Source organism: Megalops cyprinoides, chromosome 1 (assembly GCF_013368585.1).
Source record: "Megalops cyprinoides isolate fMegCyp1 chromosome 1, fMegCyp1.pri, whole genome shotgun sequence".
NCBI lineage: Eukaryota > Metazoa > Chordata > Actinopteri > Elopiformes > Megalopidae > Megalops > Megalops cyprinoides.
The window spans coordinates 15571197-15598538 of record NC_050583.1 but is presented as its reverse complement, the minus strand read 5'-3'; the positions used below and the strand labels follow the sequence as shown (position 1 = coordinate 15598538).

The window sequence follows — 27342 nt, the reverse complement described above, 5'->3', positions numbered from 1 at the left end:
ATGGAAACATCTGGAAAACTGCCTTTTCTTCAGGACTGATTATTTGTTTTATTTATTTATTTTTTTGGTTTAATGTGCATGCTCCAGAGGTCCAGCTCATGGGGCACAGCATACATTATGTACATTATCTGAGGAGGCTTTTAAAAGCAATAGCTGGTAAAAAAAAACTTTTTCAGATAGTTAGCTTTGCTGGGAGGGTGCCGTTAACTGGAATCATTTAAATGTGTAATTGCGCTTGCATGGGGTGAAGGTCTCAGCTACTTTTATTTGCTTTTGACCTGTCTGAATCTGAATTCATTGGAATGGTTTAATAAGAGAGTCATACGTACATATTATCTGCAATCCTTGCATTGTAATGTAATTGTTGAAATTGTGGGTATCAAACACGGACGCAGCGGTGGTCTTCTTGTGCAGACCAGGTCGTTTGTTTCACATTGAAACATGGTGGGGGGGGGGGGACTGAGATAGATTTTACTTTCCCGTTGTGTGTGCAGGAAGCCTGGCCGTACCCCGCGCTGGCGTTCTAACCCGGATCGAATCTCAGCCGCGGCGCTACGGCACGACAGCAGCAGTCGTCACAAAATGTCACCCGGTGGCAGCCATACTGTCCCCGGTGAGCCTCACGGGACGTCCTCTGCTCCTTTAAGCGGGGGCCAGAAAAGACCCCCTCTCCTCTCCCCTCCGCCGCGCCGCCACATGCTGCCTCCCCCCCCCCACCCCAGCCCCCTTCATCCCCTTCATGTACAATTTTTCCCTTTCATTTTTTATTCTTTTTTTTCTGATTCTCTCCATCACGACTGCTGCTGTTGGTTTTGTGTGCATCGGGCCAGATTGGGGGTCCGTCAGTGTCGACAGACAGACAGTGGCTCCATGGTGGAGAGACGGGCGGGGGGGGTGGGGGTGCTGGGGGGAGAGGAAAAAAAATTCAATCTGTGTTTGGTTTGATGTCACTTTGGTGGAACAGACATATTTGCCTTTGTAGGGTGTTCAGAGAGTTGCTGCCACACAGCAAGGGATGAACAGGAGAATCAAATGGTCCATAATTAGCAAATGGTTATATGTCGTTATGGTCCGTCATTGCCAAGTGATTCAAATGTATTGTCCTTTATTTGAGACAAATGCAGCTAGTATTTATTTTAGGGTGTGCGTGTTGTTGGGGGGAGCAAGGGGGGGGGGGGTCAATGAAATGTAATAGATGTAGCTTGGTTGCAATCAGTATCAGTTTTTATGTTCAACTAGAGATAAACAGAAAAATAAAATCCTAATTATGCTGCTTTCTCGGTCCCCAGACTGAGACATCAATTTACAAATTTCCTCCTTTATTGACACATTTACATGAGTTTTTCATGCCTTTTCATGTCTTGTTTGAGCTGTTACCCATAAGTATTCCATAAATATCTATGTTTTTTTGCATCTGATGGCGCTCAAGGTCAACCCTCAACAATAGGGTAAATGGCACAGGCCAGTGTGGCTAGAGGACTTAAGGTGGACAAACTAGCAGTAGTGTGGCAATATCCTTCAGTACAGAACTGCTAAAGGATAGAGCAATGTTCAGCTAATGAGTTGGAAAATGATATCAATTAGATATAGTCTTATCTTTAAGTGCACCAGACACAAAATGTAACACAGACAGTGACGCAAACATGCTGGTATAACTACAAGAGAAAAATAAAAATGAGTAGTGCTTGGTAGTTTCTGATTATTATTGTTGTTGATGATGATATTATTATTAATTTTGCGTTATTCCAGGATAAAAGGCTGGTGGGATACATTGCAATCTGATAGCTTCGTTGTGATAGGACTATATTCCCACTTGTCTCTCCACTTGAATTTACTGGGACCCCCTCCTTCATTACCCGCTAAACCATTTGAAGAATTGACTGCATTGCCTAGAATTAAATGTGTTTTTTTTCAATTCTAAAAGGGGACCGCTACATATTACTAATAAAATAATGACAGAAATATGTACACAAAGCAAAAACAAGCCGTGGAAATAAACTGCCAAAAAGGATTTGTGTTTCGATTGTAGAAAAGATTAAAAAGAATCAAATCAAATATTAATGTAGATTAATATGTCCAGTCTGATTCTGAGATTAAAACGGAATTGTACAGGGTTTATATGTTAAAACGATGTGCTCTGGAATATACTGCAGCTTTGTTTCACTGTATCATTGCTATTTTTTTTTCATCCTGCCATTTTTGTCTTTCTACAAACTTTTTTAAAAAAATGTTTCTTTCTCCCGCTCTCACATATGAATAAAATAGCAGATGAACGTACGTGTTTTAAAATAGTAGAGCATGTATTGGTTGTATTTGGGGGGAATATTTCTTTACCCCTCTTTGTTTGTGTGGTAAATCCGGGAGCAGCTGCTGGTTTGAGGGTCTAGTGGGATTTTGGGGCTGTGTTTTCTCATGCCATCCTGTGCCAAGGTGGTGTAACGCGAGCAGAGGGGGGGTGGGGGAGATGAGAGGGAGGGGTGGAGAGATGAGGTGGTGGCCCTGGTGGTGATGGGGGTGGGGGGTGGGGGGGGGGATCTGGGATTGGTGCATGTAAAATTAATATCCTCTGGACTTTGCCTGTGCGTTAGATAGGAACTTGTCAATTTGGCAAATTCTATGCCTTCTGTATGAACTGCACACTATCTCTCTCTCTCTCTCTCTCTCTCTCTCTCTCTCCCTCTCTCTCTCTCGCTCTCTCCACCAACAACCTCCCCCCTCCCTCTCTTTTCCCTCCCTTTCAGCTCTCGAAGCGAGCGTATTGGCTGGGTTGTAGGCGTCTCATTGCCAAATAGGTGGGCCCTACTCGTGTTGGCAAAGACTCAGGCAATGGTTAGGGAAAGAACGTGGAGAGGAAGAGAGAGATAGAGTTGGAGAGAAAGGGGGAAAAAAGAAGCTGCACTCGGGTTTGCCAGCGGTCGTACACGCTCGTCCAACATTGATTCGGTCCTCTCTTTTTTTTCCCATTCGGTGCTCCGCACCCCCCCGTCCTCTCTCCCTGTGAGTCTTACACAGGGCCCACAGATCTGAGCAAATACCACGCACTGCTTTGCCAACGGTTTTTTTGTCTTTATTTAGCTATTTTTTATATATATATATTTGAACGCGAAAAAGAAGCGTGTTTATTTTAAGTGATTTTATTACGTCCGTTTTTTTTCCGAGTTTTTTTTTCCCTTTTTTTGCGGGCACAACTCGAATTTTCTTTTTTTTTTTTTTTTTACTTTCTTTCATTCTCTCTCTCTCTTTTTAAAAAATTTGCCTTTTCCCGCTCCTGCTGCCACCAGTGCTCTTGCGCTGTGCCCCCCCCCCGCGTGTCTCTTGTTTTTACTTTTTTTTTTTGTACTGCTTCCGTCGGACAGTTAGGGCTTTTTCTGCCATTTTTTGCCACTATTCTGTCCCTTTTTTCTTCTCTCTGCTCAGTTTTTTTTCCCAGTTGAACCAGCAGCAATAGTTGCAGCGATTGGTCTTAAGAGGGTGAGACAGTAGAGAACTGGTGCAGCAGACTTTTTTGCTTACGATCGACGTGCCGAATTTATGATGAGAGTGCAAAATGGTAACTACCAAACTGTCTGTATCTCCTCCTTTTGCAGTATTTTTTGTGGTGATTATTTTCGTTGCTGTTGATACTGGAATGTATAATTTTGGAGGCTGGTGGTAAATGTTAGATACAACTTGTAATGGCAATAAAATCAGGTAAAGATGGTTGAACCGGTAAAACGCCTATTCTGGCAGTACGTGTTGACCCCGGTTTTGCGGCGGAAGAGCTGGTGAGGATATGTGGTAACTCTTGCAGAGTAGCATTCTAGTGAGGTCTGGGCGCTGCCATGCACTACAGGGTAGCCAGGTATTGTGGGATTGCAGTCAGAGTCTTTACCATTATGTTTTTTATACAAACACAGACTCTCGTCAGTCTGTTTATTTTGAATTTTAAATCTCAACGTATTTCGATTATCCAGCTTCCATTCTATTTTGTACCTGTGTTTCAGCATTTTGTATATTTTTTCAAAATTTTTTGATAAAAAGTAATTAAAATATTTTAATGGTGTATTGTGACAACAAATGTAGCGTCAACAAAAAAGTGACTTACGTACGCACATAATATTTGGTCCGTTTCTTGCATGTTTTCATTTGGCTCTGTGGTATATATTACGTGAAATATTGCTTTAATTATTGATTTGCTACGCTTCAGCAGATGCAATTCTGTCAGCTGTCAATTTAAGCTTCTTTTTGACAACTGTGTGCATTTATTTATACAATTTATTCCTTTTCATCTGTGCGAATTTTCATATCGATTGTGCAGGATATATTGGCCATGGAATATTTATCTCAGATCAACTTTGTCGTTGTGGCCGATTTGCCAATAAATCAATGTTTCTCCATGAACTGTGGTATTAACTGCATGTCCTTTCCTCTCCCCCCCGCCCCCCCACCCCACCCATCTCTCCCTCTACCTCAGGATGAATTTCATCCCTTCATCGAGGCCCTGCTCCCGCATGTCCGTGCCTTCTCCTACACCTGGTTCAACCTGCAGGCCCGCAAGCGCAAGTACTTCAAGAAGCACGAGAAGCGCATGTCGAAGGACGAGGAGCGCGCGGTGAAGGACGAGCTGCTGGGAGAGAAGCCCGAGATCAAGCAGAAGTGGGCGTCGCGGCTCCTGGCCAAGCTGCGCAAGGACATCCGGCCCGAGTTCCGCGAGGACTTTGTGCTGACCATCACGGGGAAGAAGCCCCCCTGCTGCGTGCTGTCCAACCCCGACCAGAAGGGCAAGATCCGCCGCATCGACTGCCTCCGCCAGGCCGACAAGGTGTGGCGCCTGGACCTGGTGATGGTCATCCTCTTCAAGGGCAGCCCGCTGGAGAGCACGGACGGCGAGCGGCTGGTCAAGTCGCCCCAGTGCTCCAACCATGGCCTGTGCGTCCAGCCGCACCACATCGGCGTCTCCGTCAAGGAGCTCGACCTCTACCTGGCCTACTTCGTCCACACGCCAGGTGAGTGCCTGAAACACACACACACACACACACACACACACACACACACATACACATACACATACACACACACACACACATCCATACAAACACATGTTCATACACACACACATACACACACGCACGCACACCTTCACACAAACAAGTGGTCATGCATACACACACACACACACACACACACACACACTCTGTGCCATTCACCTGTGGTTCCCTGATTTGGTAAAATCATTGCCATGAAATGTGCCATTGAATATCACACACTTCCTCTCTCTTCTCACAAATACTAGCGCAAAAGAAAACACATAGGAACTGCAGTGTGTGGGGAAGGTAAAATGATATAAAGTGTACTTTTGAAACATTCATATCTGCAGAAATTATTTTCCTCTGTTTTACCAAAATGTTTTCCATGCTAGAGTAAGAGTGGTGTAGCATGAGTGCTGATTTATATGCTATTAGTGTGTGAATGTATATGAGTATGTATGTACCTGTATGTTATTGTGCATGTTTGTATTTGTATGTGTGTGTGTGTGTGTGTGTATGTGAGAGTATATGTGTGTACCTGTGTGTGAGAAAGTATATGTGTTAGTATGTTTGTGTGTGTGTGTTTGTGTGTGTGTGTGTGTGTGTGTGTGTGTGTGTGTGTGTGTGTGTGTGTGTGTGTGTGTGTCTGCGGGTTGCGTTCGCCGGGAGCGAGCTGCTCGTCGCAGGGCAGAAAGCTCAGTGACAGCTGGCCTGTAACCAGGGTGTTTGAAAGGCGAGCAGTGAGTTTGGGCCGTCTCGGCCTGCAGTCTGGCTCTGCCGTCTGCCTGAGCGCCAGTCCCTGCTCAACGGGACCTGCGCGACTGCCGCCACAGCAACACGCGTCCTCCAGACTCAGGGAGTCAGCACACAGCGGTGTGCTGTAGGACAGTGGCGTGTGTGAGAGTGCATGTGTGAATGTGCGTGGGTGCTAATGTGTGTATGTGTGTGCATGTGAGTGTGTGTGTGTGAGTGAGTGTGTGTGTGTGTGTGTGTGTGTGTACATGCGCGCCCATTTCATGAGGGTTGAATGCCACGTTTTAAACTTTGGTGCATTACTGGTGTGGCATTACATGAGTACGTTTTAATCTAATAGCTAAGGTCAATGATAAAGATAAGAATACTTAATACAAGCTAACAATACCAGTTCAATTATGTCATCTTTCACACTTAGATTTAGCGCTAATGGCTTATAAAAAAAAAAAAGAAGAAAAAAATAGTTTCACTTTCTTTTATTTGTGTATCACATTTTGAGATTGTTTATGGCTTGTAACTGAAAGTACGTTGTGATCTGTGATGATATACACATAGGATCGTGCTCAGTTTTTATTTTGCTGTCACACTCAGCGTTATGATAAAGTTCTAACTGCCAGTGGTTTTGCCATTTGTCCATAATGCCAGAGATGTGATAGACTAAAGACAGAATTATTGTTATTAAATTCATTTTATTACAATTATGCAAATAAACAGCTCTGCCAGGAAAGAAAAGAGTTGACTTTGGTAAAATGAGAATCATCATTTGGAAACAAGGGTTGTAGACTAAATTACTTGTAAATCAAAGTAAAAATGTGTCTCGTATCACTCAATTCTGATCACGCCGCCTCAGCGCTGGTAGAGTGTTGGTTATATTTTTAGCTGTCGCGGATACCACCAGTAGTCACAAGAATGGTAGTGATAAATGGCGCTGGTGGTATTATTATGATTGTACTTTGCGTGATTATTGCTGAAAGGCCCTGTGCGGGTCGGTCATGTGACGGTGTCGTGTGGCCGTCTCTGTGCCGGTGCAGTGCACATCTGCAGAACACAGGGTAACACAGCCGAGCAGACGCACTGTATGGGGGGGGGGGGGAGGTGCAGCACAGCCGCACTGCTGGGGTCCCCTGTGTGGTGCGGTGTGAGCCGTTACTGTGGTGCGCAGCGTTGTGCAATCCTGTTCAGTTGACATTTATAGTACAGTCCTGCCGGGCACCGGGTACCTGTCAATGCGGTGTATGTTACAGCACAGGGATACCAGGTGTGACGCAGTTCGGTACGCGCCGCAACACAGCGTTACCCGCTGTGGTGTAGTTTGGCGGGCATTACAGCACAGAGTTGTCCACTGTGGTGAACTGCAGTGGGCATTACAGCACAGGGTTTGCCAGTGTAGTGCGGCGTGCATTGTAGTACAGTGTCTGTGCATTATCTGGACTGCAGTGCAGTCTTATCTTATCTGACTAATCCAGTGTGTCCTGGTGCTTTTATCTGCCTCCAAATAGCCTCGGCTCAGGCCGGCTCCTGGTGTAGAAGCCGCTCGGAGTTGGCGGTGTTCTGTTACAGTGTGCCAATCCTGCGTAGTCCTCTTTTTTTCTTTCTTTTATTTTATTCTCATAATTCTTCAATGCCCGCGCAACTGTGTTTGTGTGCGTCTTTCTCTTGTCTTCATATTTGTTTGTTTTGTGTCATTTGTTTGGTTTCGTCTGGCTTTTTGTTTACAATTTCAATGCTAAAAAATTTTATTCTTATCGTAGACATCGTCCTCATTGTCAGTGCTGAAGAGGTAGCTTCCCCCAACTTCTTTTGTTTACATCCGAGAAGAAAGACGCAAAAGCAAAGGAGCCGAGAGCTAATTGTTCTGGTTGGCAAAAATCGCAACCCCTTCGGTGCAGGAAGATATGTCGTTTTGTTTAGAGAGCAGCACCGAGCCGCCACAGGGAAACTCTGGCTTGTGTCAATGTTCCTCGTCTTGGAGAGCTTACGCTCGCGCTCCACACAAAAAAAAAAACAAGGGAAGAGAGGGAAAGAATCCTCCTTTTCTGCCGCAACAATAACCCACCTTCTTCCCCTCACTATCTGTAATAAAAAGGAAACAAACAAACAAACAAAAAAAGGCCCCCAAACAATGGTGGTTTTAGAGGCAAAGAGAGAGGCAGCGGGACAGGCGCACACACGGAGAGAAGGGGGGGTGGGGGGGGGGTCAGGGTGGCTTGATTAAAGCCTTCGACGCTGCAACCCTGCAGGTTTATTCTTAGCCCCTGAGTGAGGGTGTCAGTCTTTCGGAAGCTATCGATTGCTCGGCCTGTAATGGCTTGAGGCTGCCAGAGTGCTGCTGTCGGCTTAGAGTGGCCGCTATCGGTGCTATCAGCTATTGGGTATTTTAATTCTGGAGTGCATCTGGAAGGAGGCTCTTGCTCGTACAGAAACAATATAGCATATATAGTTACATTATATATAGCTATTTCAATATACGCTGTGTAGCACAGTCTGCTATTTCATTGATGTGAGTGTTATTGGTTTAAATGTGTATCGATATTTTTTCTAATCATTTCTCCTTTCTAATCATTTGCATTTCTAATCATAAAAGTCTTACAGGGTTTTTTTTTCTTTGAGAAGGTCCAGATGCACATTTAATTTTGTTCACATATTAAAGGTCAATAGATGGTGGGAAGATACGTGTTTTTGCCCTTTATGTTTCTTATTTGTGATTCTGATAAATGACTGTTATTGCAATATTAGTCAGAATTGGACTGCTTCACTCACATGGCTGTTATTATTAGTATTCTAAAAAGATGTTTTGAAAGTGTTTCCAGCCAGACTTGTGCTTGAAAATTGAAGCCATTCTTTGAGAGGTGTCGAAAATGCGATGGTTGCCACGTTTGCCGTGGAATGAACTACTCCGTGACTGATTTTGGTGTGTTGACGTGTCCTCTGCAATGGACAAGGTAGAGAAAAACAAAGCAAGACAGTGAGACGCTGATGTACCTACATTTACCAAGGGTAGGAACAGTTTAAAAGAGTAGTATTGTAAAAGGAATAAGGAAAAGATTCTGAATAAGATTTATGAATAAGATGGCACCTTTTAAAATGAAGTGTGTGACTGAGACAACAGAGACGACCAGGTACTCGAAGCTCTATTGTGTTTATTTTTATTTTTTTTCCATAGAGATAAACTGTAATGAGTCATTTCCTGAGTGCTCAGAGGCTCTAATGATATCACGAGGTCAAGTGACTTTGCATGCGCCGTCAATGAAGTAAGGCCCCTCTTTATTGGGATTTGATTAAAGAAAAATAGAGAGCCGTAAAAAACGGAGGGCCGTCTCATTTCGGGGGCCGATGTGCGTTGTGGGAATTGGCCCGCGATGGCTATGAAAACTTTTCCCACTCGAAGCGCGCTTGGCCCCGGAGCAGAGGCAGTGTGCTATAACTCTGTCTTCACCCCGGCCCGCCGGGCCCGAGCGTCCCACTCACAGTGGCGGGAGAGAGCCGGACGCGGAGAGAGACGGAGAGCCGGGTTTACCGTCTCCGGGACCGGTGACCCCCGCTGCTGAGTGGGTGTCAGTGGGACGGTGGGCAGAAGGGAGGGCAGGGTTTCGCGAGTGTGGAAAAAAGGAACACACACAAAAAAAGAGAGAGACATCACTGTCGTAAAAAAAAAAAAAAAAAAAGCAGGCTTCTTTTCTTGGCCGTTGAACAAACTGCGTAATTCTGGAGCGTGAACAGAACGCTGCTCGCAAAAGGCCCTGGCACAGGCTGTGCGGAGTGACAGAGAAATACTCCAGAATGGCGTGGTGGGAACCACATTTATTTAATGGGAGTAAAAATTTAGCTCCATTTGAAACTAATGATGATTTAAATTTACATCTAGTGTTACAGTCGGAATAAAATAGTCAGCGTACACTCCGTGAAGGGTATGGCGGGATAATCCCATACCTCTACCACACTGACGCGGCTTTGTTAGGCGTTCTGTATTGGTGCAGGGTGCGAGGATCGTCAGAGGCCCGTCTTTGTCAGGTTCGGAAAAACATTTCTCCCACTCCGCTCCTTTGTGCTGGGGAAAGCCTGGTAAACAGATTATTCCACTGAAATCAGGGTTCTGTAGTCTTAAAGAAAGACACAAACAGAAACCAGGGGTTGTATGTTAAGGTTTTCTGTCTCTCCCGTCTCAGTTCCCTGCCTCAGTTTTAACTGGTCCACCGCTGCTGTTTATGCATGTAACATTTACTACACACTGAGAAATGGGGAAAAAACACACATTTTCAAAAAATGGTAACACTATTCACTGGTCTTAATTTACTGAAAAGCCTGTATTAATCAGAGCCCTCCAAATCCTTTCAAAACAAATGGCAGATGGTTTAGCCACAGTTTCTTTAAAAAAAAAAACTGTTTAAAAACAGTGTCTAAAATAACCACACTGCTTATACTTCATGTATAATTTAGTTAAACAATATGTGTGTCATTAATGTCACATTTGACATTCTTTTATAAAAAAGAATAAATGTTCATATATATTATGTCACTTAAAAGAACCCCTACTATTGGGCTGTTGGTATAGATCATATGTGTAGTATTTGTATCCTAAAGAATTTCATATTTATAAAGGAGACCAGTGCTATGTCTGATATCTACCCTGATGCCCACTGGAGGTATGAATTGTAGCTTTATTGTGAAGAATACCATATTTAACAATACAAAAAAACACTAAATAAGTAACTAATAAGCACTAAATAAGTAGCAGACAAAGACAAAAAAAATATATAGATCTTGATTTGTACTCAGATGGCTGTTATTTTAAAACACACATGTTGGAAAAGCGGGGCGAGAGGGGAAAAAGACGACCCTAAAGGAAGAGCGGGAGGGTGAAGCGGGAGCTGGGGGAATAGCGGAGAGGGGGGTATTGTCTTTCTTAATACAGTGTCTTCTCAGTGCTTTCTTTTAGCCTTTTGTACAGGCGCCAAGCATGAAATCTGTCTGTCCCCAAAACCATATACCCACACAGGAGGGGTGGCCTGGCCTCTTGGAGAGGGAGAGCGAGAGAGAGAGAGCGGGATTCTGGGCCAGATTCTGACGAAGCAGAGCCGGGAAACCCGGCACTTCCACAAGGCCCTTTGTAACCACACAGAGCCCGGCCGCGGTGCGCGTTTAGGGCATTCTTCCCTTCCACATCCCTTTTTTTTCCTAAACACTTTTATTATTATTATTATTATTATTTTAAATTGTTCAAAATGTATTCCATTTTATTATTTCTGGATATTAAATAATGCGATAAATATTTGTGTAAATTGTAGGTTCTTGGTCAACGTAATTGTATTAAAGACAGTAAATGGCAGTAATAAGAACTGTGTTTCGGTTAAAAATGGTGATGGTAACAAAAGGGAAAGGGGAGAAGAATGAGTGGTGTTGCTGGTTGGCAGTTTTTGGCACCCACTGCTGTGGCTCTGTGTGGAAGGTGCCAGCTTTTCAAACCGCCACGCTGTCTCTGCCAGCCTCTCTCCTTCTGATCCTTTCTTTCTCGCTCTTTTTCCCCCTTCTTTTTTTTATTATTCTCTGTTTAAACCAATACTTTCCCTCCAGCTCTTTCAGCACCCCGCTGCGTCTGTGTCTCCTTAATGCATGTATGTTAAAATTTTAAGTTAAAAAAAGTCGCCTCGCGTCGCCATCTGTAATTTTCCCGTCTTTGTATGAAAAAAAAGAATCCTACCGTCGATCGGATGCATGTTTTTGTGTTCTGATATTTTCTTTGACATGATTATTAATATTTCCCCAGGAGTACATTCATATCAGTCCGTTATTGAATTTTCACGTGTGTAATGTTTCAAAATTAAACACGGAGTTGTTTGTGCCGCAGAGGACACAAGCTTCGATCAAAATGGAGGCAAGCACAGGATTAGAGTTTACCGTGCAGAGAAAGAGCGTTCATTTCTTTATCTCTAACTGAAAAGCCATTTAAAATATTTTTAACTCACCTAGAACGTATTTGGGCACGCAAATGCATTCAAGAAAAGAGAAGGAAAGGTATGCTGGAAAGTATTTTGGAAAAGACTTAGGTGTCGACTATCGGTTTGCGTTTAGGCCTGCTTCCGCGTTTCTCGTTTTCCCATTTTCGGCGTTTCTTACTCAGAAACTGTCACAATGCGAGAGGTGGCTTGTGGGGGACGGAGTGAGTTGACAACCACAACAAAAAAGCAAAGAATCAATTCTGGCATGTATTTGTGTAAGTAAGTAAGCCTCAAATCAGTTTGGACACAAATCTGGGACATTGGGCTCAGTGAGAGAATGCCGAGCGAAATGGGATAGGGAATGGCTCGGGAAGGGGGGGGGATGGGTGGGGGTGCTGGTATTGCTCAGTAATGATCAGAGAAAATAGGACCGTAAATGAGGTAGAGTAAACAGGCCTATTTCAGCATGAAAAGGCCCTATTCATTAGAGACGAGAAGCGTCTTTTCCTTTTAAAAAAAAAAAAACCCTACCGGTGGCTTCGAGAGTGCCTTTTGTTTATTGAGATAGCAGGATGAGTGAGTGTGAGGAGGCAGAAGAGGTGGGCAAAGAGAATGAATGGGGACGGGTTTTGGGGGGGGGGGTGGGGGAAACAGGGACGGGTGGGGTGGGGTGGCGATGTTGTTTTAGGTTCGCGCTCTGTCAGTGTGACAGTGGGACGGTTTCGGTGTCAGGGGCACCTGTCGCTGTTGGAGCGTCTGGGTTCCTCAGATCCCGGCGCGGTGTCGGCGCGCCGCACGCCGGCACAGACTCGGTGCCCAGTGGCGCACGGCGCCAGCCAGGGGACGCTGGGTGTAAACTAGGTGCTAATGCATCCTTTTGCGCGTTTTGTCGGTGCAAACTTTTTAATTAGTTCGAAATAAATAAATAATCAAACAAAATAGACGGCGTGTCTCTGAGCAGCCGACGACATTAACCAGCAGAGACAAAGAAAAGGAGACAGGCTCTGAAAAGCTGAAGAAAATGCAGGCCGTTTTTTTTTTTTTTTCTTGTGCATGTTGCTCCGTTATATCAATTAATGAATTGTCATTATTCATGCACTCAGTTTTACATTCTTATTATCAAAGATGGCAGTCCGCTTTCTCTGTCTGTAGATAGATAAAGAACGTTATGTAACATTAATGCTGATAATGTCTGAGCTATGTCTGAGTTTTGCTTTCTGACACCTTCCATATTAGACACTCCTGAATCTTCAGACTTGATTTTATGGCTAATTTTTTTGCCAGAGGGTTTATATTTATTATGGGATGCTAAAGGGTTGACCTTTAATTTAATATAAAACAAAAATCATCCAAACCTTCACCAGTGGAGCAGGAGTTTACCTCCTCTTGCTTTGTATAAAAAAAGAAGAGACATATACTGCATATTAAGTATGTTTTTTTTCATTAGTTTTTATGTTTTATTTTTCTATTATCATTTTTTCAGAGAGGAAAAGAAAATCCATATTTGAAATACACTATAATTATAATAATAGTAACATAATAATCATAATAACAACAACAACAATAATAATAAAAATCTGAAAATGAACATGATCATGATGTTGATGACAATTTTATTTTCCTTATTATTAGTAGTGGTATATAAGCAATAGCACAGTGTATTGCGAAAAATTGATTTTCTTTTCCTGTCTGTTTTTTGGTATAAAAGCATAGAATGAATATAGTATGTAATATGTACATGCCTCTTGTTTTTTATATACAGGGCAGAGCAGACTATCCTGTTGCATTACTGCAGGTTGCCTTTTGATTATCTGAGAAACTGGCAGCTGTATTTAACACAATCATAATCCTGCATTATACAATTTCAATTCAGTAATTTTCCATCGCAGTCTGAATGTACCATTTGATGCATTAGAATTCTTTTCTTCAATGTTCTCCTGAATTTTAACATGTGAAAAACACAGTCATTTTCCTATATGTAAATGAGGCACAAGAGTTGAACCTTTGTGATGTATTCTCTTGTTTTCTAGTGTTTGTGCCCACGTGTATTGGGTTGAAATTTCTGTGCGCGTGTGTGTGTGTGTGTGTGTGTGTGTGTGTGTGTGTGTGTGTGTGTGTTGCTTTTTACGTGTGAGCATATGACACAGAGAGAGAGAGAGAGTGAGAGAGAGAGAGAGAGAGAGAGAGAGAGAGAGAGAGAGAGAAAGAGAGTGAGAGAGAGAGAGAGAGTGAGAGAGAGAGAGAGAGAGAGAGAGAGAGAGAGAGAGAGAGCGCATGAAAGAGGGAAACAGGAAGCCCCAGAGCTCTCTCAGTAATGAGCACCATGGCAGGACACCCTTCTTCCTGGCGGTGGGCGGTCATATTTATCATGGAAAAAATGTAATACTTTATGAGGCCATTAAAATATTGGTTTTAAAGAGAGCTCTATAAAGGGGACCCCCGCAAAGGGGAACAGCCGTCTTTACACTGCTCGCATCTTAACCCCTGCGCTGCCACTCTCCCTTCAGCCCGTCAAACCAACCCGGTACAGAACAGGTTAGCGTTACTGACATTTTAAACTCATATATTAAACCTTATTGGACTGACATGTGAACACACCACTATGGTGAGCAGCTGACAGCATGGAGACATTTCCACTAATATTCCAGGCAGCACCACAGCAGATAGGTAAACATCCTTTATAAAATGTTATGTAATTACACAAAATGGCAGCGTGGTTTTGGTACAGGAAAATGGCACTGTGCGTACCATGGTGGTGTTGCGGATGATGTCATTTGGTCTGAGATAGCTTGATGGCTCTACTTACCATTGCTGGGAGAGGAACCAAAGTCAACACATAAATAAATTAAATTTGGAAAAGAAGGAATGGGAAAGCAAATGGCCCAGTGTGTTAAAAGCATGGCTCAATATGACCATTAGCAAATTGCTGAATATAAATAAAGCATTGCCAAACACTTGTCTTGTAGGAACATTGTAGGAAGAGGACCAAATAAACCAGCATACCATTTGTACCTGTACCTGTTTTTTTTTTTTGTGCAAATGACCACGGAAAAACCACAGGGGTTGCCATAGCAGCTACCCCTGTCCCATCTCACTACCCCCCATCCCCACCCCCTTCTCCTGCCTCATTTATTGGGTCTGGATTCAGCTGCATCCATGGAAACTGAGTCCCCCCCCCCAGCATACCTTGCCTAGGCAGTATCCAAGGTGCTTCCAGGGCAGCCCTAGTTGGCACGCCAGTGGCGTTCTGTTGTTGCCGTGGCAGCCCAGCCTGGACTGTGGCGGAACTACAGGCTGCAGAACTGCATTGTGCTTCGCTGTGCTCTGCCACGTACAGTACACTGCAGAGTCTGCAGCACAGGTGACGTCTGCACAGCTGAGCGCTTACGCCGCTGCTTGCGCTGCGCATCCAGCACAGCCCCCCGTCGAAGGCGGGCGGCGCGTATATGCTATAAGAGCACAGATGGCGGGACTAGTTTTTCCGCGCATAAATAATAAAGCGCGTGTATGCGCGTGTTTTGAACATAGGCACACCGCTCTGCAGGCCAGCCGCATTTGAAGCACTTTGCCACAGGGCAGGTCTCTCACTGCGGATGCCTGATTGGATGGTTGAGGTGTGGCAGGCTGCGCAGCAATGCTGTGGGACTCCCCTCTGTCTGTTTCGGGAAGAGGAATACCTTCCGCGGTCTGTCCAACACCCCATTGGTCTCGGCTGTCCGCGAGAGGGGTGCAGGTTCCTCTCTCCTCTTCCCCAGATCACAGCTGTAGCGACTGCCCTCCGCGAAGTCTGCAGCACCAAGGGCCCTAAAGGCACTGAAGGATGAGGTAATCCTCACAGCCTGCAGAAAGCGGTCTGAGAAATACAAACGCATTTGCAAACCGATGCAGGAGAGATGGATTGAGCTCTCCTTCCCTCGGTTGTGTACATTTTCTCCTCAGCCGGTCCTTGTTTCACCAGCTGCACTCCCTCACACGCAGCGAGAGGCAGGAGAGGGGTTACTGTAGATTAGACTGCAGACAGGCTGCCAAAGGCCTGCTGAAATGCGCTGTTGTTGTTCTCGGCAATGCTGTATGAAAGGCAGAATGTTTCAGTGGAGGCCTCACAATGGTGTTGAGATTACCCACAAGGTGAATGGTGTCATTTGGCTCTAAGCATCAGATGTGCCAGTAATGAAAGGAACTGAAATTCATGTGAGGCCTGGAGGGTCTTGCCCTTGCACTCATGGCAAGTAAGTCAGTCTGAGATGTCCTCTTTGATCGGATCATTAACATCTGAAAAATATCTTTTAAAATTTTCTTCAAATCTGTCCTCTATTTTTCCTCATCAAAGGGCAGGGTCCCCACTGATCTAATCCCTAAGTCTGTTTGTGTTAACATATGTGTATGTGTGTGTGTGTGTGTGTGTGTGTGTGTGTGTGTGTACATGTGTGCATGCATGTGTGCCTGTGTAGGATGAGAGATAGCAGCACAACAAACAGCTTCCTCAGTACAATCCCAAACTCCCACACATTCACCACCTGAACCCCAGTCCACACCTGGTGCCTGTCCGTGCACTGTACAACCACACACACATACACACACACACACACACACATATACGCACACCAGGGACCAGGAGACTGAGGACTCTGGGCTGCTCAGGCTGGGTCTGCTGTCTCTAAACGGAAGGTTGCAGGGCTAAGAGACAGAGAGAGGGTATTGCAGGGTCTTGTGAGGTCTGTCTCACTGGTTCCTCACCGGGGCAACCCTCACCAATCTGTCACTGCAGAAGGCTGGGGACTCAAAGGTTAAACTGTGCTTATGTGCTTGCAGGTTGATGAGCAGGAATTGTCCTTCATTGAAATTCAGTGCAGCGGGTGTGAGTCAAACCTGAATGTTCTCCTTTTCCTAATACTTAAGTCAAAGACAAAGTCAACAAGATCATCCAAACTGCGCTGCCCCACCATTCCCAGAAGTAATGTGTTAGTTGGTAAATGTAGCTTAGCATTTCTTTTTAAAAAATCCCTCCTTCAGCACCTCAAACCAACGGGGGTGGATGAACTGAAGGAATTTGCTTGACAAGGAAAATAGCAGGGTTCCATTTCCTTGTGTATATTCATCGTCGGTGTGTAAGAAGATTTGGTCTGTAATCCAAGCAGCAGTGTTTATTTGAAGAGCTGATGGAGCCAGAGAGGAACAATGCAGGAGAGGCCAGTCCACAATGCGGAGAGCATGAATGGACGAGGGATGTGGGAGGGAGAAAGCCAGCGTTTTCTTCCCTCTCGTTCTCTTCGGCGGTTTCTCATCATGGCGCTACATCTTTAAACCAACATGACAATGAATTAAAGAAATCTGGGCCTTATTTGTGGTAGATTTGTATCTGCGGTTTTGGATTGAGTTGTCCGTCGTTAAAAAAAAAAAAAAAAAAACAGGAATCCCTACAGCCTTTGCTTTCTGTTTTGCCCTTATTTTCGCTGTTATCGTTTGCTTGTTTGTTGTTTTTGGGCCCGTGCGTCCCTGTAGCCTGGACTCCAGGCTGGGCTTACAGCTTGCTGGACAGATCACTCTGGGGAACCACAGCTCTCCTGCAGGCCTGCTTTCAGGGCCTAGCTTTCTCTGAGTACTGTCATTATTTTAGTATTCAGGATTCGTGCTCACGAGTATGAGCGGTCTTTGAGCCACCTTCTGTCTCTTATCTGTAAAACTTAAACGTCCATCATCTGAGTGATGCCACCTCAAACAGGTGATTTCATCTGGTTCCAGCAAATGCATCTGTAGCCTTGCTGTAAATAATCATCTGCCAAACAATGGATTACACTGTATCTCTAGTGACACCTGTTTCAATTGTGAGGCGTCCAAACATCTATTATTACATCTGTCATCCACTAAACATCTATCATCATCTGTGTTTCATATATCTATATATAGTATATTTTATCTATCTATGGAGTGATTCTTAACATGCATCAGTATGTTAATGCAGTGCAGGTTTACTTTTTTATTTTAGCAGTGTGATCCCTGGATCCCTCTGTTGGTTTGTAGTGTGGTTTGAAATAGTAACCAGAGGGCTGTCACGACTGTTGTGCCAGAACCCAGAATTAATGCAAAAAATATATATATATATATGCAGAACATCTCGGTCTTTCCTGTGATATCAAATGAGCAAAATGCTTATTCTATCTTCTTTCTCTTTCATATTCTTCCAGAAGGTTTCTGTATATAAAATCATATTTCTACTAATGCAAAAAACCTGCCCGAAATGACACATCATACAATTTTTCACAATCATCTGAAACATTCCCCAAGTATCGCCTGAGCTCCCTCCGTCTCTCCCCCTCTCTCCCTCCCGCCGTCTCTCCCTGTCTCTTTCCTGTCTCTCTGTTTGTCTCCCTCTCTCTCTTTTCTGTCCCTCTCTCTCCCTTTTTCCTTTTTTTTCCCTGTCTCTGTCTGTCTCCCTCTTTCTCTCTCTATCTTTCTCTGTCTCCAGCTTTCGTCTCTATCTCTCCCTTTCTCTCTGTCCCTCTCCCCCTCTCTGTCTGTTTCTCTCTATATAGCCATGGTAGAGCCCTGGCCAGACCTCCAGCTGAAACGGCCTCATGCACAGAGACGCTTTTGTCATCGTGTTTTTTTTTGGTTTTTTTTTTTTTTTTGGGTGTTCGTGAAAAAGAACATGATTTCTTTCCCTGCTCCGTGTCTGGCCTTGTTTGTGTTTGGTTTGGTTGCTAACCGGTTGTTTCTTTCACACGTACTGTATTAAATGGAGCAAAACTTCCATTTCGTTGAAACTGTTTGCTTTCCCAGTCTTTTTTTGTTTTTGATACAGTTTAATCCTCCACCTCAAAGCCCCCCCCCCCCCCCCCCCCCCTCGTGATATGCGGATTCGGCACCTATGTCACATGGTTATGTGGGATGTCCAGGCTCAACAGCTTTCCCCATTCTATTGTTTTCTTGGGAACATTTTTTCAATTAGTTTCGCTATACCGTGGTGAAGCATTTCTGCTTTCTGAGCTCTTTACACATCAACATTTTGTAACTGAAGCTTTCTTTCTGAATGGGAGATTAATATGATACACCTCAGATGTGAATATTTATATATAGACATTCAACACGGTAGACTGTACGTTAGCTAATTAGCTTCTGTTAGGTAATCACTGTATCCTATCCTGTGTGTGCTAAACTTAGCTTACAGAACATCTCTTTGCTTTTTTAGAATTAACTGGAATAAACGTGACCCAGCAAAGTGAATCCTGAAAACAGCAAATTTCTCGCATTTCCTGTGCATTTTTTTTTTGTATTGTCAAGGGACAGAAAATGGGATCATGGGACACGCGTTTATCGAGAAGTTTCTACGTGTGAAATTCTTACGTTGTGGTTGGGTGATCTGCCCAGCTAGCTACATCCGTGCCAGTGAGTGTCACCGATTTGGGCCGGCGCATACAGTCCCTCTGTGTTCAGTCCAGCGTGGCAGGGGGTGCAATGCTGTGACATCACATGCAGAAACCCTAACGCAGACTCCGTCTGTGCTGTCTGCAACATTCCACAAGAGCACATCTGTCTCCGTCGCCGTCACCATATTTCAAAAACAGCGTGGCAGAAAACCAAGAACGATAGCTTTGTTTTAGAATATGTGTATTTGCCTGTTAGGCAGACGCACAGACACACTGATACGGGGCAGGTTTTGTTTTTAACGATTATTGCCTCCTCACCCCAAGACAGTTGAGTACACTGTTATCCGTGTCCTCCCGAGCTCTCCCCCGCTGCAGCTCCGGAGCGTGTCTGTCTGTCTCCTCCTTCAGGCTGCAGGGCTCGGGGTGAGGATTCAGACAAACAGCACGATAAGTCCAAATGACAAGCGCGATTTATTACCAGTCCCGAGGGGTCACCTTCATTGTAATGCAGTATAATAAAGTTTGGAGTTTAAAATAACCGTCGGTGGAGGGGGGGGGGGGGATGGAGAAAGAGAGAGGGAGGGAGAGACATGCACGATCGGGGTCAGTTTAATCACAGGAAAGTTGGGGGAGTCTGTGAGAAAGGCGAGGAGAACTGGGGAAATCGAGTGGAGCCATGGGGAAAGTAAGGGGGAATTTCTTTACTCTGTTTGAATCCGTACGTCCTCCTTCTGTTGCTGGTCAGGATCCATGCAGGGGTGCTGCATCGCTGGAATCCTCCCCCCCCCCCCATCTAATTTAGGGGTGAAGGGGTGAAAGTCTCCCGAAAATGTAAAAACAAATCCGCTAATCCGTCCCAAAAAGCCACACGCAGACAGGCATCCACCCGTGCACATGGGCCTTTCATTACTGCGCCCTTGATGTGGGCAGCGGGTGACATTGAGGCTTCTCATTATTGTCACTATAAAACAAACGCAACTTTCTCTGCCCTCTCTTTCGCTCTCTCCCTCCCTCTCTCTCTCTCTCTCTCTCTCTCTCATTTTTTCCCTTTGCTGTTTCCATCTGCTTGGCTCCGTCGCTCTAATGGTCGATGGTGTTTTGTTTACATGTTGGGTTCCACACCTCACACCCTCTGTCATCGCCGCTGTAGATGGCTCTTTGAAGTCTGCCAGTAACAGGGAAGTAGTTCCTGTCTGGGCTGTAAAAGAGATATAAAAGCAGAAATCAGGATTTCGACCTTGGACCTAGCTGCGTGATTTAATCTGTTTGCTTTTACATGTTGAGAGGGAGTCTTGCATGTCACCACGTGTCTCTGTTTATTTGGTCATATAATCGTTGATTTATTTATTCTTTGGTTTGTGCTGCACAGCATGTTAGTAAGACCACGGGGCTGAGTCTACACGGTATCACATTACTGGAGCGCTTTGGTGAGTCTGAATAAAGAATAGGTGCGCCTAACGTCACTCTCCAATATAAGAAATATTTCAGTCCTGGCCTGTGCTGTCAGGTCTATTCTGTAGACTCAGTTTTTGGTGAGAAGATTTATGGTTTTCAGCAGTCATTACGATAACAGGCACCTAATTAAGCCATAATAGACAGTTTTTAAGATAGGAGTCGGAGTGTTATTGGGCTCATAGCTCAGCCACATTGCAGCGGTCTCGTCAGCGTGCTGTCGCTGAACTCTCATTATTACCTGGATAAAGCAGAGAGGGGCAGTGCCGGAGAGCTAAATGAGAGCAGGGTTCACCTGAGGGGAGGTACTGACCCCACAGGGAGCAGGTAAATCCAGTTTGCGTCAGCCTGTGGACTCGATGTCCTGCCACAGACTTGAAAGAGATTCTCACTGCTTCAGTACACTGTGTGGATGCCTCTCTCTCTCTCTTTCTCTCTCTTATTCTCTCTCTCTCTCTATATCTCACAGGTGTGGCGGCAGAGGGTTTGATCTTTTGTGCCTGTTTATGGCAGTGATCGAAAATCGGGTTGTCTCTGCGGGGGGGGGGGGGGGGGGGGGTGGTGTTGAGGTCGTCTAAGGTGAGCACAGGGCGGGACCAGGAGGCGGGGCCAGAGGGCTGGAAAAGGGCTGGGCTTTGCAGCTGAAGTGACAGGGAACTGTGAAGACTGTCAAGACTCAGTGCCCTGGGGAAGAGCAGGGGGAAGGACTTAGGAATGCCTGCGCGGCAGGGGCTGTCTGTCTCGCTCCCTCTCTCCGTATCTCTCTGTCTCCCTCTCTCTCCATCCGTGAGAACTGGCTGTTAGGAGCGGCAGGGCACGGCACAGTCGAAGCACAGTCTCCCGCAAGGTCCTTGCACAGTGCAGCGTGGAACAGGGCAGGCCTGGCTGTGCCTCCTGAGTCCTGGGTCTGTCTTACCCTGGCTGTAATTAGCATCTTTAACATTGTTAGCCCTTAATTTAATTTCATCTAAAACCCATGACTGGAGTTTCTAATAATACATGGGAAACCCTGCGGGACATTGCAAGCCTGCGCCTTTACGCTGTGTTTAAGTCAATTTGCTGTGAGAGAAGAAGGGTCATTAATAAACTAGACTGCACATATTACAAATAGATATTTGTTTCCAAAAGAAGTTCAGGAGCTTATTCTACTGTGTTGTTGAGTTCTTTCACTGTGCGGGTTCTGCTCTTTGAGATGATGTGTCCAGTGATTTTCTCAGGCTTTAGTGGTGCAGCAAGGCAGATAATTTTTCCTTTTTTGTTGATGTTTAATTTCCTGCAGCGTGCAGCAGCCCAGTCATTTAAACAGTTAGGAGGACCTCATGTTACTTGAGGCTTGACAATCCCCAGGCCATGTGAGGAGAGCCTCTGCGAGATCAGTGCTGTTGGCTCACTTTGCTAAAATACATAAAATATGTAATTTAAAAATATGTAATAATTTTTTTTTTAATAATTTCAAAATCCCATTGTGTTTCAAATGTTTGAGCCTGTGAAAATTGTAGTTGTGTGTGGGAAAAGGTGGGGGCCATATAAGTGTTTGCACTGTGTGTGTTTGCGTGTGTGTGAGTCCGTTTGTACATTTGTCTCCATGGATGAGGGTAGGAAAATTCTCCTGTACCTTTCATACACCTCTGAAAGGACAAATTCTGGACTGCAGCAGAAGCCGAGGTGAGGTCAGGTTTACATCAGTTTTGATCCAATCAGTTACACTGAAATATACACTGAAATGTTTCCACATTAGTGTCATCTGCCACAGACCACTCAATTACACTCCTGTGTATGTCAGTGAATTCAGTACAGCTGACGCGTGTTCAATTTCTTATTATTAAAAACTGTGTGACAAAGATGTTTACATGTATGTGAGAGGGTGAGGTCTTTGAAAATGGATGAGGGAGTGAGGTCTGTGTGAGAGCGTGAGGGAGTAAGGTGTGTGTTCGGAAGTCAGAGGTGAGGTCTCTGTGAGATGGACAGGTCTGTGTTAAGGGAGTGAGAGGGTGACATTTCTGTTAAGGGGCGGGAGTTAAGGCTGTTGAGGTGTTTGTGAGAGGGTGAGGTTGGTGTTAGGGAGTGAGCGGCGAGGCCTGTGTGCGGCAGGTGAGTTGCGAAGCCTCTGTGAGAGGGTAAGGTCGGTGTCAGGGCGCGAGGGGGTGAGGCATGAGCGAGGCGGGCCGGGCCGGGGCCGGCTGCGACCCCGTCTGAGAGAGCGGCACGGGGAGCCTTTAAGGCCCAGGCAGACCCGGGGAGCGGCGGAGCCAGAGGAAGGCTGCTGGGCCGCGCTGTGTTCCGCAGTGCTGCGGGTTTCCTGAGGTCACCGCACTGAATATCACAAAGACATGTGGAATGCTGAACCACCGCCAACACAAACAAGCCGGCCTCGCCACCACGGCCCCCAGTGGCTTTCAAGGGCTGCTTTATATACACAGAGGGCCGGGGCTCTCCTGCAGGGAGACCGAACTCAGGGCTGCTCCCCAGACCTCAATGAAGGCGTCTGGCCTGGGGCATCAGTCAGGGCTGGAGACGCCCCCCAACACTCAGCCTCCCCTGCTGTGGGGGCTGCAGACAGAGGAGCAGGTGAAATCTGGGAAGGGGATTATTTATGTACACAACTGGAAAAAAAAAAAAAAAAAAACACGCCAGTACCCGAACCTAATTCAAATGCAAAATGCACATTAAACATGCGTGTTTCTATGACTGCAGTGCAGGGAGCTATTTTGCACACATCCTCTGACTAACTGGGGAGGGGAAGCTCCGTTGTTACAGTTGCCCTTCGATTGATGTCTCAGCCTGATGAGAAACGAAGGGGCTGTTTGGAGATTCAGTTGTTATCAATTAGTCTAACGTAGCCTGATTGAGCTTGATTTTATTAATTTCCGAATACACTGTATCTGCGTAGACCTTACGGAAATCTGTAGGCAACAGCAAAATGAGCAAGTAAGGGAGATGGCTTTAATTGGTTGGAAAAAAAGCATTTTGAATTATGGGCAAATACACTTGAGGCAAAGCAGGTTTCTTTGTATAACATTGGCTTCTTCCAGAACTGTAGGACTCAGACATGTATGTATAAAAGATCATTTGGAACTGCGAGGATTCAAGGCTACGTGAGACGGATTACTTAATCGAAATAAAAATACATTGCATAAAATATAAAAGGAGAGAACCTTTAAGAAATCATGTCAGACAAAAAATGTTTTTTTTTTATGGCTGAGAAAATGTTCCATGTGTCCTCAATGCTAAAGCCAAAAAGAAAAAAGAAATCAGTCCACACATTTGCAATCAATTTAGGAGCCTGAAAATAAGCTATGAAACACCAGGTTTTTGGACAGGTATTGAAGAGGAGGAATTTTCTTGACTAAAAACAGAGGAGAAAGGAAGAGAGGAGAGGGAAGAGCGGCCCTGCGCTGGCTCACAGAAAGCGAGGGGAAACGCAAACGTTTGCGCAAAGGAATTGCTGGAAAAAGTTTTTTTTTTTTTCTTAGCAAGACATCTATGTCCCTGCGCCTTGAACCGGGATTTAACGAAATCCCAGTTGATATAAATCGACATTCACGTTACACTGTCCCATGTTCCTCTCTCCCATAGTAGCTTGTGTGTGAACCCCATCTCACGTTCGGTCCCAGCTGCCACCTAGCACCTTCACCATGTAGGGTTTGTCAGGGACTGGTCGAAAGAGAAACCATTGGATATCATTTTGTGTGAACGAAACACATTTCCCCTTAAACTGGTGTGGTTCTGTCTCAGTGTCGTTAGCCGTCTAAGGAACCACTCCCTGTTCTTTTTGATAAGAACCAATGCATCCTCGATTCAAAGTTTAGCATCTATTTTTTTCGCTTTCAGGAGTGAATGAGTCAAGAAAAGGGGAGGAAGTTAAAAAGTGAAGTATTGAAAAGCTTTTTCCCATTTTTTAATGTTTTTTTTAGTCTAGTTCCACTGTGTTTAAAGCATGCTTTGAGCTGCTGAGGGAGGAACATTGCAAGGAGGTTGTGGAACCCAGGAGAGCAGTGGGGAAACAGAGATGCACATATGCTGTCACACTGGCCAAAAGAGAGAGGGAGACCAGATGTGCCTTTTGTTTGGATTTCTAAGGGGAGTGAGCAGGGGTGTAGGAGTGAGGGGCTAAGGAGGGGGTTTGTGGAAAGAAACAGAACCTGTCAAAGTCAAATCAGGGGTGGGGGGTGGTGGGGGGGTAGGTTGAAGTGAGGTTACCCACTGACGAACTTCATTGGTACGGTTAGACTTACCTTAATTGATAGACTAATCTGGAGGTAGTGACTGTGAATGGGTTTTCCATAATTGTAATTTGTTTTTGCTTAAATTCAGTGCACCGCTCTCTGAAGGGGTTGGGGAGGGGGTTGGGAAGGGGGGGAGGAGTTGGGGGGGGGGCGATAATTTTCCCTACCTGTCAGTGTGCGTACAGAAATGGGGATCAGATAACTGCACAGCTGCAGAAGGGATTAGCTGACTTGTGCAAAAGTCTGTTTCTCCTTTTGTCAATTTCTACGCTTAAAGTACGTGAAGGGGTCCCGCTCTGAGTGCACCGGGAGAGCGATGCATTGTGCATTGGCTCTCAGACGTACGGGCGCGTAGCTGTGGGTAAAACGGCCCTCGCGTTTGTTCGAAGTAATGTTGATTGATGGTTTGCGTCTGTCTCTATCGCTCTGTGTGAATGTGTGAAAGGGGGGGTGGGGGTGTGTGCTGGGGGGGGGGGGGGGGGACGCAAGGTCCTGACCCCCTGTGGAGACAGGGAGAGCGAGGGGGCTTCCGCCACGTGCCACGGCCTCCCTCCCCTCACCCCGGGGTCAGCCGTGACAAGTGAGGAAACAGTGGAGGGAGGGAGAGGGAGGAGAGAGGACCAGGAGGGGAACATGTGTTCCTCTCATCTCCTCTTGGGATATCTGTCCCCAGCTACAGGGTGGGTGAGAGGCAGACACTGAGCTGAGGAGCCAGAGAAAAGTAAAAGACAGATATTTAACTTCAACAGCTAATCATTTAAAAAAAAAAAAAAAAGACTGTAGAGACTGGGTGGAGCATCTGGGAAGGAGTCACACAGACAGACGTTCTGAAAGAAAATTTAGACAAATTTTAGACAAAATTTAGACCCTCACTTGTACTTCAAATGGAAACAAAGTCATTTAATTAGCCAAACTCAGTGGAAGCAGGTATAGCTTTCATTGAGGTCATGGGCTGTGTGCCTTCATGCTTTGACCGTGTAATGGAAACATAGCTGCAGCCTTGCTGCGGAGGCGCATACGCATCACGTTTTACTGACTTTTAACGTCTGCCTTACGCTCAGAGATGAGGCTCTCGTAAACACCTCTGGTTTCTTATTTACTCGGTGCACATCAGACATATCATGCCAGCATGTGGAAAAAAAAATCAGCCGGGCAGGAGAAAGTTGTGGTTGGCGGGATTGTGTTCGCTGCTGGCTTTTTCCAGGGATCTTTGTGTGGGAACTTTGCACATGCTGAATAGAGGGGAGACCTGGCCACTCCTACACATCCAGGATCCCTAGCAGTGCTTTCCCTGCTGAAAAGCAGATTTTCAACTTTTCTGGTGGGTTTTTTTTTCTAGGAAAGGTTGTGGGGTTTTTGCTGGTTTATTTATTCATTTCAAGTGTTTCTAAGAAGCCCAGGAATAGCAGCGTGTAATGGAAGGAATTACACTGCGGCTGTATCAGATTCCCCCCCCAGGAAAAGTGTCTTTCCCTGCTGTAGAATATCGCATTTCTCCCTCACTCCCCCTCACACTCTCTCTCTCTCTCCCTCGCTCCTTTCTCTCTCAGCTCACTTTAGTGCCGCTCACACAAAAACCTGAAGTAACTTTCCTTTTAGGTTTAACTGCACTGTAGAGAGAGAGGGAGAGACAGAGAGAGAGAGAGACAGAGACAGAGAGGGAGAATGTGGAATGAAAGAGGTAGAAAAGCAGAGGAAGAGGAAAAGAAAGTGTGTCGGCCAGAGGAAAGGAGAAAGCAAAAAACTAACAGTTCCAACGAAAGAGGAGATACAGAGGAGACAGAGGGATGAATGGTGGGAGAGGGGAGAAGGGAAGAGAGGGGGAATGATATTATTTATTTACTATTTATTTGGCAGATACTCTTATCCAGAGAGACTTGCAAAGCTATCATGGAAAGATGTATTAAATACATATCAAAGGAACAACAAGAACATAGGAAAAGAACAGCCAGTGACCCAGTAAATAAACGTTAAGCTAAAATGCAGCGTCAAAACATAACCGTATAACTTTAATTGTTCCAGCATACACATAATGCCTAGCAATTATTCTTATGAGTAACGTATATACATTATAGTGTTATGCCAATAGAGCCTTACAGTTATTTATAAGAGTAACATTACCCGGTGTTATAATCTCGACATGATGTCAGGCAGTGATCTGATGAAATGAAATGATAAGAAGATGGGCAGCTTGTGTCATACTACTGTACTCGTAGTGTCTTAACAATGATCTGAAAGAACAACATTACAGCACCTCAGATTTCACTTAGGGTCAGAGTGAGCCTGGGAACCTGGGAAACAACGATCCAGGGTGTGTTTCTGGCTAACAGCAGACGTTGCGATTGGTTAGGGATCCTCCAGTTCTTATTGTAGCTGACAGCTCATTCCAGCGCTTTGAGGCCAGTGAGTAAAAAACGGCAAGCTCAGGAGAAGTGACACATGGGCATGTAATTGGAAGCTGAAGAGCGGCCTAGCGGCAACATTTTGAGTGAGTTTTATATCATTTGATGGCAGAGGCAGGGAGGTCATCCAACAGGTGAGCTGCTGTAGTCCAGTCAAGATAGCATAAGGGTCTGGAAAAGGAAAAATGAGCTGTCAATGG

The 27342-nt window shown here is 45.2% G+C and overlaps 1 protein-coding gene across 14 annotated transcripts in view; it reads left to right on the top strand.

Annotated features, from left to right (window-relative positions):
* Window positions 1-27342, top strand: part of nfixb (nuclear factor I/Xb) — a 134849-nt gene that overhangs the window by 46162 nt on the left and 61345 nt on the right. For 13 of the 14 annotated variants that reach the window (XM_036523865.1, XM_036523902.1, XM_036523872.1 and 10 more), the window contains one exon: window positions 4454-4985. In XM_036523865.1, coding sequence (XP_036379758.1) covers window positions 4454-4985 — 532 coding nt within the window. Of the gene's footprint in view, window positions 1-2809; window positions 3551-4453; window positions 4986-27342 lie in introns of those variants that run through there. The other variant, XM_036523894.1, reaches the window with a different exon arrangement.